Here is a 13958-nt window from a genome sequence, read left to right as displayed (position 1 = left end):
CCCCTGCCTGTTCTGTCCCGATTTTGTTAAACGAAGACGGAGTTCAACCTGGCCGGCCACACTTCGGCAGCAGGCAGAGTCCACTGCAGCTGTGTGAGAGATGTGTTTCCTGGAAGGATTTTTAAAGCTGTGGACAGGTAAAAGCTGCCTTCTCTCAGCTGGGAAGGGTCTCCAGAGGTGATTTTGTGTCTGGAGCCCTCGAACCAGCTGGTTGGGGCCGCAGGGAAATGGAGCAAAGGCTCGCTGGCCAACCTCCGGCAGCCTGTGCGGGGACGTGGCTGTGTCACTGCCGTCTCCGCTGTCCCCAGCTGCTCCTAAGCTGCCCTGCAAGTTCCCCCTGCAAGTCTGGGCCACATTTTTCTGCCCTCTGCCTACCCTTCCTCTCTAAATTTCTCCGGTGCTTTTCCTGGAAGAGGTTAGTCTTCCCTCAGCACGCACTCGAGCAGCTGGCATGACCGAGTGGCTGGAACACGCGGTATTGCTTCTGCTTCTCTTGAGCACATTGAATCCCTGGGGAAAGACCGTTTCTGGAGCCTTCGGGTCCGATCACTGCTCAGTGCGGCTCTGCTGGGTGCACAACATGGGAGCTCATCCCCTGCCCCAAAGCGCTGCTTCCTAACTAGCTGGCCGCTCCAAAACTGCTGCTGCAAGATCACTGCAATTTCTGGAAAGATTTGAAAACTTTGCATTTAAAACTATGATGCCATAGTCAATCTGTCTCTGCTGTCAGTCCTGTGCGCAGCAACTCTCCTGCTTTCGAGTTCGCTGCATGGATCATGGGTTTCCTTGCTCGCAGCCGCACGTGGAATGAATCTGTGATTCTGTGTGATTCTGTGAATCCACAGGGTTGTTTTTTTTTGTCTGCTGAAGGTTGTTTGCTGTCCATCAAGCTGTCTTGGCTGTTGCTGTAGTGGCTTTTGCTCTGAGCGTTAGTGTCGAGTGTTCTGCTGAGTGATCTGGCAGAAAGAGCTGGTTGCCCAAGTGGAGATCTTACAAACACGAGAGCCCTTTACCTGGCCGCGTGCATGTAAACATGCTCTCTTTGTGCAGGTACTTCCTTTTGGGAACCTGACTCAGCATCTTTCTTTTCCTGAAGACATTGCTTGATTTTTATTGGGCTTGGTTTTGCCAGGAGACTCTCCAGAGACTCCAAAGACTGTGCGTGGGTCCTTGCCGTGCCGCAAGAGCGTGCTCTGAAGTCCAGTGACTTCAGTAGGATGCACTGTACTGCCCAGCCCCAGCCAGTGGTTCCTCGGGTTCGGGTTGAGGAAGATGGGTAACTCCGCTGGGGATGGATGCACGAGGCTTTGAGCGTTAAAGAAACTTGTCTTCCCCATCCACACCCTGAACTACTGAATGACTTATTTCAGAGGGGCTTACAAGTTAGAAAGCGGATGGATTGACCCTAATTCTTTGCAGCCTGGTCCTCAGCAGTAAGAGACGAGCTGTGGTTTCTCCTCAAAGTAAGCGGTAATGTTGAATACTCAGTGCCTCTGTTTCCCGCTTTGGGGTTTTGCTGTTTCATTGCTCTTTCCAAAGCAGTCCTGCAGTCTGGGCTGTTTCCCAAATGGTCTGAGCTGCAATATTCATTAATAAAAGCTAAGCCAAGAGCTGCTGTTAGGAAAAAAAAAAAAGATGGGGGAAACTTTTACCAGGTGGAAAGCCCTCTGCAGAGCTGCTATGCCCTCAAGGTTTTGCTTTTAAAGGACGTGGGAAGGGGCCCAGCAGCGAGGAAGCCACGGCCAGGGGCACGGAGGAGCTCCAGGCTGTGCTGGCAGCCACGGCTCCGGCGGGTGGCAGCACCGAAACGGCTTCTCCAGGTGACTTGACACGGGCGTGGAAAGCCAAAGGGACCTTCATCGCCTGCCACCTTCCAGCACGGCCCTCCCTGCTCTGCTGGGAGTCAAGACAAGGTTGTATTTGTAGGGTTTGGTCCCTCACGGTGTCCGGCGTTTCATGCCGTGGTCACAAGGATGAGGCCACGGCCCGTGGTCTCCAGTAACTCGGACTGGGGTGGAGATTTGCATTCTTTAAGCCACTTCTGCAGCTGGTCGGACCAGAGCTGTCCTGCCCTGGTATGATTTATTCCAGAGGAAACTACCTTTTTGGAAGCAAAACAATGGCCTTCAGCTCAGCCTGCAGAAGGTCGGTGGCAGCTGGGTGTTTGCAGAGGACAAGGCCGTCAGGAGAAACACCTTCTGTTCCGCTGGCCGGACGGGTTGAAGTCCAGGGGTAGTGCTGGGATCAATCGCTGTGCACAAACACAGCCCCGGGCATTCACCTGCTGCAGGGTTCAGAGCTGCAGTTACGGCCCCGTTCTCCCGGGACTGTTTGCCTTTTCCCTTCACCTGCCTGAAAGGCAAAATGATGCTCCTTCACCCCCCAAAAAAATCTCCCCCCCACCTTCCTCTGGGGTTCCTGCCGCTGCTTTTCTCTGTATTCTCTCAGCCGCTACCCAGCCTGCCTCCTGCAAGTGACACCAACCACATCTAAGACCAGTGCCAGCCTGAACTGGAAAATTCGGGAGTTTCACAGTCATGATTATCCCAACTGCTGGCCCAGCTCACAAAAGGCACGACCCTGCAGGGGCCGAGGACAAGAACAGCCGCGGAGATTTTGGTTTTGGTAACACTCGAGGGAGCTCTGCACTTAAAACAGGCAGCTGCCAGCGATCGGCTCAGGTTGGACTTGGGGTTTCTGGTGTCAGTTACAGAGCTGAGGTGGTAACAGGGAAATAACAAAGCCACGGGTTGGGTTTGGGGTGGTGCCGTGAACCACGCACAGTCCCTGTTTGCTGCCCCAGTGCCTGCCTGTGCTTGCTCCTTAGGAGGGGCTGGCTGCGGATCCTGCTGCAGGTGCAGAGTCCAGCTGCCTCCCCCAGTCGCTGGCATCTCCAGGGAGCAGCAGCAGTGCTGACACACGGCTGAGAACAGGGTGAAGCTCATCACACCCCAGAACAGCTCAGCCCCCCCAGCAAACCTTCCCCACACACCACGGTTAAGCGCAGATGCTGGCAGGTACGCTCGCTGCAGGGCCAAGGGCCCATGAAACCAGCACAGTCTGGCTTTTTTCACAGGAGCAGGAGAGCGCGTTGGTTTATCGGGGCCAAAGCACAGACAGGCGAAGGTGTGCGGGGTGAACTGCAAGACGAAGAGGCAGGAGGATCCAGCAGCCCAGAGGCAGCTGCCCCGACCTGGCTCCTTGCTCGCCCACAAGGTCACTGCTCAGCTGGGTGGGTGCTGGGCTTTGACCCCAACAGCCTATAAAACTGGGAGAACTAAATGCAAACAGCATCCTACTACTCAAAAAAAACCAAACAAACAAAAAACCAAACAGGCCAGGTGCAATGCCAGGCTGGACTTTGCCCGAGCAGGTTTTTTTTCAGCTGTTTGTGCCCACTCCCTCTGGTAGGAGGTGAAAACATTTTGGGGAGGCAGAGGCAAGAACCACAGCAGCAGGGATCTGGGGTAGCCTGTAACGGACTGACAGGAGCCCGGGCTTTCGTGACACTTTCCTCATTAACTCATCATAAAGCAGACCCGGGGCAAGGGTGGCTTCCTCAGCGCAGTCACGCGCTGCTACGTGGAGAGCAGAGCCTGGAGCAATGAGCCTTGGTCAGCCCCGAGTGTTTAAGCTGGGCACGGAGTTCATCAGCACTCCTGAGCGAGACACGCGTGGCTCTCCTTAGCTGGGGAGCGAACGTCAGTCCAGAGCAGGGAGCCCAAGAGGTATTTACAGGCAGCTGCAGAGAGCAGCCCCCCCAGCACCCTCGTTCACAGGCGCTGCCTCCTCCCAGCTCACATCCCAGCCTGCGCAGGCAGCCTGGATCCCTTCTGCGGGAGAAATCACACACTCTACCTGGAAATATGCCACTTTTTTTTTCTTTATGTTGCACTGCAGTTTTAACAAAGATACGAACATGCAGAGTAACGCCACTTGTCAGCGGGAGCTCAGAAGAGAACGCAGCGATGCCTGTCAGTAGTCAGCAGGGAGAGAGGCTCTTGGAAAAGAGGCAGGAGACACACTCCCAGCAAGAACAGCACCCCCAAAGACCCCCCCACATCCTCTCCCTTGCCCACCACCGCAGACTCTCCAGCCTTCCCTTGCCATAGGACAGCAGGTCAACCTCTCCAGCTGGGACGGGAGCCCTCCCTTGAGCCCTGCGGGGCTCAGTCCCTTCCACTTCTAGCAAGAATAGAAGCAGCAGCAAGGAGGAGCAGAGTCTGTCTCTACTGCAATAGCTGGTCTTTTAGATTGGTGTTTTCCCTTCCCAAGGAGGCAGAAGGAGAATTATTTTACAAAAGAAACTGGCCCTTGTTTTCACAGGAGAGCAGGAAAGCTGAGGGGAAGGGAGTGAAAACTCAGGAGTACCTGCTGCCAAACTGAAATGGCAAAGAGTGGATTAGCGGCTCTGAAGAGCCAGGAGATGAAGCTAAGCGATACGTTAAGGATATGTCCCAAAACCTCAAGTCTGGCTCTTGTAACCCTAACACCCTTTTTTGCTCTAACCCCTCCTTCTCTCCTAACTGCCGCTTGGGAAGTGTCGCAGATGGCTCCGACTGGAGCTGCTGCAGGCCGCTTCTGTGGCCTTGCGTTCTGCTCGACACAGGACAACTGAGGACGACTTCATGAAGCTGCCTCCACAGCAAGCTCGGGTGGGGATGCTGGAGGTGTTTACTTGCCCAAGGTAAGGGACCAAGGTAATACATATCCTGCCCCATTCGACGGGCTGACTGAAAGAGGGGGGAGAAGGGGAGGGCTCAGTTGAACTTAGCCTTTGAAAAGTCCATTTCTGGATGCTGTTCCATGAACCTGCAAGGAAAACAAAGACAAGAGCTTGGGTATGAGTCAGCAGGAGCCACAGCACAGCTCTGTTCGGGGGGCGTAAGGCATCCCTACTTCCCGCACTATCAAGTTTGCTTCCTCCCCACGCCCTCCACAGCAGGGACTCTTTTGCTGAGCTCCTTGGGACACACTCCCCATACTACAAACACTTTTTCCTCGGGTCAGTGGTATCAGCAATCCTACCAGCCATCAAGGTCAGCAAGTCCAGACACATGAGAGTTATTAATTATCAGACACACACCCTTTAACTGTTACCTCTCGGACGGACACGTAGCAGCTATGACACTGATTGTGGGGCAGAGGGGAGATTGTGAGGGCAGATTACGATTTAAGCTCAAACTTGTTAGCTTAAGCATTACTGGGGACGTGGGGAATATCTCCAGTGCTGCGACAGTGAAAACTCATGAAGGACGTGACCAGAGAAATCTGGTTTGAGACCAGGTGCAACCTGATTTCAAATGTACTGCAATCCCAGCAGATAGGACTATTTGGACTCAGGTTGCCACATCAGAAAGTTGTGAGAACAATACGCCGTGCCCGTGAGTGACCAGGAGTGATTAGCGCACGTAGAAGCTCCTGGCTTCCTCCTCTGCCCTGCAGCTCACCAAGGGATACAACACATAACCATGTGGAGGATTCACGCGCAAAGTGCAAGTAAGGGCAGGCCTCTGTCTTCCTCCGTGCTCTCGTCTCATGGTTTTCCCTGAAACGCCACCACAGCGTTTCCACTTTCCATTTCCACGGAAATACGCGCTGCGAGAATAGCGTCCTTGTTTAGCAGCCAGGAGGGCTTCACTGGCAGAGATTAGGACCCACCTGGGTGTCACCGAGTCTACTTTGGCCTGAACAAAGTCTAAACTTCCTAGCCATTCTTTACCAGCCAATCTGCGCACAAGTCAAACTTCCAGAGCACTGAACGAGTGGCCTTGCCAACGAGGTATCCTGTATGTGGACTTCCCAGGAGGAGAGGGCTACTTCCCATTCTACTAACTCAACAGACAGGCACTAAGGAAGTCTGGGCTCTGCTCTAAAACAGCTGCACCCTACGCCGTACTCGGCGCGCTGATCAGAGTGAAGCTTCTGCTGCTACAGATAAGCTAAGGAAGGAGTCAGGCCTTCTACACTAAATCCTCCTTCCAATCCTGAGATAAGATGTGGGTTTGCACTTGCTGAAGAAGCTGCATGACCCAGAATTGCCTCCACGCCTTTCCAAACGGCCTTGGGAGCTCCGTGAGTAATTTGCCTGCCAAGGTGCGTTTATGCCAAACAGGGCAATAAAGACATAAAAGTGCTGTTGGCTTGGAGACAGCTGTCTGGTGGCAGGTGTGTAGGGAGGGCCATTATCTGGGCTACTGAGTAGAGGGAGATTAGAAAACAATCAAGACCATGTTAAAGTTCAGCAGAGATGGTACCTCCAGTCCCAAACATGCTTTCTGGACTTGAAATCAGCAGATTAAGACAATTCCAGAGCTAGGTTATACCCAGAATTTCCCGTTATGCTTTCTACCCCCATGGGCTTTTATAGACACTGGTGGTTAGCCAACAATTCAGTGACTACGTAACTGCAGATGTGAACCCAGGTAGGATTGAAGGCCAACCTGTTTTCTGCTCACGTATTTGTGTCAAAGAGGAAGAGGAGAGGGGCTTGGGAAAGCAAATACCCACAAATAAATGAGGTCTACGCACTTTTTCAAAATGTCTTGCTTCTTCTGTTCATCAGATGTGGGGAGGCCCATGGATTTCTGTCGCTGATCATACATCATTTTCTCCACCATACTGCGAGTTTCGCTGTCCAGGTCTGACAACTAAAAGCAAGGACTTCTATCAAAACTGGAAGAACTTGTCTCAACCCATACATACACCCTGCTTGCGGAGAACATGAATACATTGAGGTTACGCTATGCTGTGCGCACGGGCTGCAGAAATACTTATACAGAGACTAATCTATAGGCTCAGCGTCATTCACTGGAAGTTTTGGGGGCACTTATGTTATATGATAGCATCATACGCAGCAGTACTCCCAGTTTTTACGCTGGTAAAAAAAAAGACATAGAAGTTGAATGGGAGCCGAGTGCGAGCACATTTATGAGAAGGCTCCACTCAGTAAAACAGGGGGAGATCTTACCTTTGAGTTCTCTGGATTAATTTTCTTGGTGTTGATTTCTGGGTCTGTGGAGACTAGTTTGTTCCACCATTCCATCTTGTTGATCTGAAGGATGAAGACGCAAAAATATTTTATTTTTCCTGGACTTGCTCTAGGAATTTTATGTCTCAGTCCCAGGAAAAAGCTGCTGGAATCAAACTTCATTTGACACTTTTCTAAATGTCAGTAAAATCTGAAGGGATAAAGGGTACTACTTTCATTCCAAACCACTTTAGGTAGCCTGAATTTCCACAACTGGGAAATCTGAGAGCATGTCAGATGTCACATTTGACATGACATAAATGGGATTACAAACAAATCACCTGGAGAGGCCCAGAAGGGACACAATAAGGGACACCATAAGCAAAAAGGTCTGTCCCTAGATTTTCGTGTCACTAACAGATGTCAAAACATGGTGTTATTCCATTAAGGAACAACTTTAAAATGACCAATTTCCTTCCAGCTTTTCCTGATATCCTGGATTAGCATGAAGTTAGGCTGAAGACAGAGGGAACCTGCAATACCCCGCTTCCAACACCATCACTGACATTGTACCAAGGATAAGCGTGGTTCTTCTGTTTCAGCTGACAAAGCCCAGGGCTTTCACAGGTTTTATCTGACTCTTATTTCACCAGGGAAGAGGCAGGCATGTCTGAATCCTCCCTGATTCATTCTGCTTTACCTTCTCCAGGTGCACGGTGACTGTTTTACCATCTTCAATCAGCCAGGAGCTCTCCTCCACCTTCACTTCATTGAAAAGCTCTCCGTCAATGACAGGCGAATGGCCCTTCAGGCCAACTTTGAGGCGCCGTCTCTGGATATCCACCACCACGTCCTTCCCCTTCAACCTGAAGTTCACCTTGAAAGAGATGGCCAGCTGGACCGGGCAAAGATCACATGTGAGGAGCTGAGCAGTGAAGCCTCCTTACCCTCTTGTGCTGCTACTCTAAGACTTTTTGCCTTGGTTTCACCAGACTAAGATAGAGCAACGCAATATTTTCCTTGGGGTACCGAGTGAGTGGGAGGTGAAAGGATACAAGAATAAGTTTGGCAACAGGATGGCAAATACCTCAAAGGGACCATAAAAAGGGAAGCAGATTTTAATGTCTTGTTTAAACGAGACCAAGGTTTGGCAAAGTTAACTACAGCTTCTGGGCATTTTATTTAGTTACCAAGCTCTCTCCCAGCTATTGAAATGCTGCTGTTAAGTACAGCTAACAACCTCCCACAGGCAACTGAGATGCAGGGCATCGGCTCCACCGTTCTTACCAGCACTTGCTCTTATTCCCTATCTCAGATTCCTCAGGTCCCGGCAATAAGGCAATACTCACATCCAGTTCTGAAAGAGTCTGTGTCCATCTGTAATTTGGAAGGTCAGCTCCATTGCCAGAGTTGGGTTTAAGTTTTCCTTTATCCTTCTCATCTTCCTCTTCGTCATCTGTTTCCTAAGTAACCAATTGAAAGTGTAAAGAAAGAAGCTTTTCAAGTTTCCATTTATCTTTCACTTGTAACAACAATTCTTGGTTTTTATGAGAATTTCAGGTCAGGTGTGAATATAATTTATGTGAATATTTGATATTCACATAAATTTAGCCCGAAAGGTATAGGTGTTTCTGTTAAAACATAATTACAAAAAAGGAAAACAAAACAAAACACGAAAAAAACCCCATTGAAATCTTTGGGAATTAAGTGTGTATTCTCAGCGTATTCCCTCACACTTACAGGAGTTCTCATGGTTGTCCAGAAACCTACTTCTCTCAGACTAAAATGAAGGCCCTAGATGAGCTTTACCTGTTTGTTAGAATCCGAAGATTCACCTTCATCCTCCGAGGGTTTCACGGGGACACTGTTAATCTGTCCTTGTGCCTCTTTTTTCTGTTTAAAAAGAGAATGAACATGCTCAGACAAGCGTTGGCACTTTGTGTTACCTGCGGATCTGACACTAGGTGGCCTCAGCCTCCTCAGCTGAAACGAAAGAGCAGGACTCAGAACTGCACCCAAGACTGACGGGGAATTTCCAGCCCTTAGAACAGTGTCACAGGAAAGCGGTACTGCCGAGGGGAAGACTCCCTTGGTCCTCACACCTTGATGACTGTAGCAGAGGATGTTGCTACAATCAGAGAGCTTGCTGAAGGCAGAAAGGCAAAGTGAGTTATGGGAGAACCCACATGAAAACGCAATGGTTTGGCCTCGGCTAATTTAATTTTGAAGCACACCAGTCTGGTGGTCCAGACACTGCAAAGGAACAAGCCTCGAGCCATTTGCAGCACTCACTGCTACCTGAGCTACACGCAGGCCAACGGAGGAGATGACCTAGATGGCACCTGCAGGCACCAGACACTGCTCTCACCTGGTCGATTTCCAGCTGCAGCCTTTCTGCTTCCTCGTCCGTAAGTTCCTTAATCCTCGGCTCGTTTGCTTCTTGCTTTTCTTTAGCAAGTTTCGCAGCTCTCTCTGCCTTTTCACGCCGCTCTGCCTCTTGACGAGCCTTCTTCTCTTTCCGCTCCTTCTGAGCTAGCTTGTTGTGATGGTTGAAGGTATCTGTGATCAGCTGAAAGACAGGAACGCATATCAAAGGGTTTTTAAAAAATCACCACTTTTTCAAGCCCAAATGAAGCCAACTCATTGTCTACTGAGGAGCACGAGAACATTTGTTAGTCATACAGACGTTGTGACTTTTCCCTTCATTTTCACTCTAGTCTTTTGACTGAAAACTAGAGTAAGGGAAAACTCAAAATATTTAAACATAGCGCTTCCTAGTTCTTCCTTATACAGTGAGCGTATTTCCATGGAGATAACAGAAAAACAAAGATTCTCCATTTGTTTTGGCCTTTGTGCAAATCCAGCAGGATGAGCAGATGCCTAACCCAGCCAAGTGACAGCTACTCCATACATCTAGGACAGCTGGAAGAACAGAGACCCTGGACCCAAGGTTTTTTTACCTACTTCTGACTTTTCCCATGACTGGGCTTTTTCCCAGGCACTAGACAGAAATTCAGCGTCATGATTTAGAGAAGAAACATTTGAAAAGCTCGGTGTTTTACATTTAGGGGCAAGTTCCTACATAAATCTTTGCTTCAAACCTCACCCCAAATTCTCATGCCATTGTGACTACGAAAAGCAAAATCTCAAGGTCTCTGATGCAAACGGCTGTACTGCTCAGAGGGAAAGCTGAGTACACAGGCAGGAAGCCAGAGCAATTGCCCCGTGGTCGATAACACCACAGCGCTGTGCAAAGCGGCACGTATGAGAACTGAAGTCTGCTCCAGAAAACAATATAGACAGAATCTGAGAAAAGGAATTGGAGTGGAGGGGTTTCAGGTACTGGGTATTATATATATATATATCTCTCTCCCAGAAACTTCGGGGGGGATTCAGCACCTTTCCAGAGCAACTCCAAGTGTCCACGCCTTGTAGTTTTGTAACCAACCACCAAGTATTTCTGCTTTGTTTTAAAGGGGAAAGCAAGACTTATTTACACAACGCGAGTCCAGCGTCTCCTAGGATACCGAATTCAAGACGTGCATCTCCCAGCCCCTGTTCCTAACCGCACGATGATCCACGGTGAGCAAGCTATTTACATTGCCCGAGCTTGTCCGTGTGCACACACCGCACTTCTCTCAGCGCACCCCCCTCACTCTACACAAGGGCTTCTCAAATGCCACCCCATAAAAGACAAGGACTTTCCCATCCTCTCCTCTTTCTCTTTGATGCCAAAGGGCGAGCAGGACTGGGGAAGCAGCTTCTTCAATTTTTGTTGTGGTAACTACGGTGTCAGAGACTCTGTAATGAGCACCTTTTCAGAAAACCATAAAGCATTTTAGCAGATACCACCCAAGGACACGAACACTTTTCTTTTACAGGCACCGACACGGATTTGCTATGGAACTGCCAGCAGCAGTAGCCAGGACCTCCAAAAGCACCAGCCAGTGCTCATCTCCGAAATGCTACTCAGGGTTTCACTCCCTGGGAGCACACAGTCCCCGGGAATTTGGGGAGATTTGCTCTCTAGTCTAAGAAAAAACAGCAGTAGGCTTCATCTTTCTTACTTTGAAACCATCCTCTTTCCCATCCCTTACCCGCCTTAGTTTTGCCACTGTGGAGACTAGACAGAGTACATTACACGCTGCGTTAGCAATTAACATCTGCCCTAACGCAGTCAACATGGCAGCAGCACCTGCTTTGCTGGTGGAGTTCCAGTAGTCCAGGAAGGGGAACAGCTGCTATACTGGGAAGTACAAACACGAAACCTTCAGTTCATGTTTGAAGGCTCTGGTTCTTATTTCCCTACAGTGAAACAATTTAGTTTTTCAGCTCTTGAGCTGGGTGAGGAATACCTGCTGGATAGGAGATGCTCAGGCTGCCAATGAGGCCACCCCAACCCCCAGGCTTGCTCCCCAGCACGCTCGCTCCGTGCAGGTACCGCAGCCCCGAGACAAAGGTGCAGCCGCATGTGCAGAGATGTGGACTTTGCGCTTTTTCGGAGATGAACAAACAAGGTAACCTGGGGTTATGGACACTGTGGTGTCTGTCACCGTTAAGTCAGCGCGTCTGGCAGATTTGCTTTCCAAACAAGCCTTTGGCCAGAGCGTGGCAAAAAACCCGCACCGTCGGTACCATTCGAACAAGCAATCGTGGGTGCCTCACCTCAGACAGGCACAGCTCGTTATTACCTTGTTTCAGTGATGTTTCATCAGCATCTAATGCTGATGAATTATCTTTTGAGTTGTAATGCTCCGAGTTGTTCAGGCAGGGAAGTCTTAGCATGGCACAGACATGGGTGGCATGTAAGTTAGAAGACATAAAAGCCTGAGGATTTTGGTTTGTTACCTTCTCTGCTACTCCGTCTTCTCCACCGGTGAAGAAATCTGTTTTACGCCTCAGGAAACTAAAGAACGTGTTCACAAGCTGGCAGAAGAAACAGGGAAGGGGGGGGTAGAGAGAAAAAAAGAGCAATGAGACCAGATCACTCCAAACGCCTTGTGACTCTTGAGCAGCCTTTATTCTTTGTACTCCCTATCTGTGTCTGTGCCAGGATCGTACTGAAATCAGCCCCATGACTGCTTCCCGGAGGAAGCGTCCAGTGGCTTCGGTGGAGATCCAGCTCCTGGATTCCCAGTTTTCAGACGAGGCATTTGTGTGGTTCACATGAAGAAAGGGCAAGCAGTTTATTTTCAGGTCACCTTGCAGGTACACCTACTCCGGTACCCCAAGCTGTTATCTGGGGCAGGAATTTGGGCGGGTATGTATGTATGCATGCATATATACACGTATACCATATTTTGCTTTTCTGCACACCCAAACCCTTAAAGCGTGCAAACTCACCCTCCTCCGTGTCCTGTTTATTTTTACAAAATAACTACTCGCTGCCTGCCAGATATGGCCGATGAATTAGCAGTTATGAGCTGGCATCCCCAAAACACCCCTGTGGAAATCCATACTCTCAGCGGACTTGGCTTATCTTTATTTCCCAGGAATTCTGTCCTGGCAGTATTTCCACCAGAGGTTTCGCTCCGGCACGAGGAGCTGTTACTAGCGCTTTTTCCCCAAATCCCCAGAGCCCCCACAAGAGTCAGCACGGGGGGAAGCGGGAGGCGCGTCAGCAGAGCCCCAGCCACGAGGAGGGGAACCGCGTCCGCGTTCAAGCACGCTTCGTGGTCGCAGCCTGAACCCGTCAGGTCTCGGGGGGCCGCTACCAGGTGGCCGTGCCGGGGAAGCGGGACAGCGGGGCTCGAGCCTCCCCCTGCGGCGGTTTGCTTTGCTCTGACCCGGCACAGCCGCTGCCTGCGCACACCGGAACCGCCGGCGGGGCAGCGGCGTCGGCCTGACCGAGCGCAGGAAGCCCGGAGCTGGCAGGAGCCGGGGTGCAAGGCGGCGGTGGGGGCGCAGGCCGGAGCTCCTCAGCTCCTCGGTAGCATCACGTTAATTAATTAGCGTGTCTTCCGCGCTCCCGGGGCTGGCGCGGGCCTGAGCCGTTATCCCGCTCCCGGAGGGAAGCGGAACCTCGATCACGGGGGGGGGGGAGGACACGTGTCTCCCGTACTGCCCGGGGAGGCCGGGACCCGGGGAGGCCGGGCCGCCCCCACCTCCGCTCGCTCCTCCCGGGCTCGCCCCGCCCTCTCCCCCCACCCACCCCCCCGGGAATACGGAAAAGCTTCCGCCGCCCCATCCCGGGCCCGGCGGCGCTACCTCGCGCACGCCGCCCTGGTGCTGCTGGGCCATGGCGAGGAGCATGCCGTCGAAGCGGTCCTCCTGCTCCGCCGCCTCCTCCGCGCTCAGCCCCATCCTGCCCGCCGCCACCGCCGCACCGGCCGCCTCAGCCCCTCACGCCGGCGCCCGGAACCGGAAGCGGCGCGAGCGGAAGGGCGCGCGCGCCTCCTGCACTCGCCAATCCCAGCGCTCGTCCTCGCCGCTCTCTTCGCGGATTGGCCGCGGCCGCTTCCAATCCGCCGGGAGGGAGGCGGGACGCGAGGCGCGGAGTCCGGTTGCTATAGCGACGGCCTGTCCGGGCCCTTCCAGAAAGCTCGGCGGCGGCCTGTGACCCCGGGGGGTCAGGGGTCAAAGTGCAGAGCGCGGGGTCGGGGCGGGGGGGTGGGGCGGCAGAGGCCGCGGGCGCGGCCCCGTGTCTCGGCCGGGCCTTGCTCTGCCCTCCCGGGGCCGCGGGCCCGAGCGGCCCCGGCCACCAGCCGCGGTGCTGCCCCGGGCTCCGTCAGCCCTGCCCGCCCCTCTGCGCCCCCCTTGGCGGGCCACGGCCTGCAGCCGGCCTGTCCCCGCCGAGCCCCCGCCATCCCCGGGGGGGACGGTTCTCCCTCTCTGCCGCAGGCATCCCTCACCCTGCCGCCAGCCCCTGGAATCAGTGACTAGAAGGTCCTCGGTTCCTGTCTCAATTTCTGCCGGTTAACGGATAAAAATACAGACTCACAGAATCGTAGAGGTTGGAAAAGACCTTTAAGATCATCGAGTCCAACCG

At 52.2% G+C, this 13958-nt stretch overlaps 1 protein-coding gene across 1 annotated transcript; it reads right to left on the bottom strand.

Moving 5' to 3' along the window:
• Positions 1 to 3864: 3864 nt before the first annotated feature.
• On the bottom strand, positions 3865 to 13354 carry NUDC (nuclear distribution C, dynein complex regulator). The gene is made up of 9 exons (XM_075522368.1): positions 13178 to 13354; positions 11819 to 11896; positions 9339 to 9539; positions 8780 to 8863; positions 8320 to 8433; positions 7671 to 7865; positions 6971 to 7054; positions 6532 to 6650; positions 3865 to 4812 (listed from the first exon to the last, which is right to left on the bottom strand). Exons 1-9 carry the CDS (start codon positions 13271 to 13273, stop codon positions 4761 to 4763), a joined length of 1023 nt encoding a protein of 340 aa, XP_075378483.1. The 5' UTR covers positions 13274 to 13354; the 3' UTR covers positions 3865 to 4760.
• Positions 13355 to 13958: the final 604 nt, after the last annotated feature.

This window comes from Mycteria americana, chromosome 21 (assembly GCF_035582795.1).
Source record: "Mycteria americana isolate JAX WOST 10 ecotype Jacksonville Zoo and Gardens chromosome 21, USCA_MyAme_1.0, whole genome shotgun sequence".
NCBI lineage: Eukaryota > Metazoa > Chordata > Aves > Ciconiiformes > Ciconiidae > Mycteria > Mycteria americana.
Note: the sequence above shows the minus strand (reverse complement) of the source record. Positions and strands in the feature narration are given on the sequence as shown.

Excerpts from the sequence above, each read along its gene's own strand:
- NUDC (XM_075522368.1), bottom strand. The coding sequence starts at position 13,273 with ATGGGGCTGAGCGCGGAGGAGGCGGCGGAGCAGGAGGACCGCTTCGAC. Across the intron at positions 11,897-13,177 it reads ACCAGGGCGGCGTGCGCGAG|CTTGTGAACACGTTCTTTAG; the intron begins GTAGCGCCGCCG and ends TTCTTCTGCCAG. Across the intron at positions 7,866-8,319 it reads AGACTCTTTCAGAACTGGAT|CTGGCCATCTCTTTCAAGGT; the intron begins GTGAGTATTGCC and ends TGCCCGGTCCAG.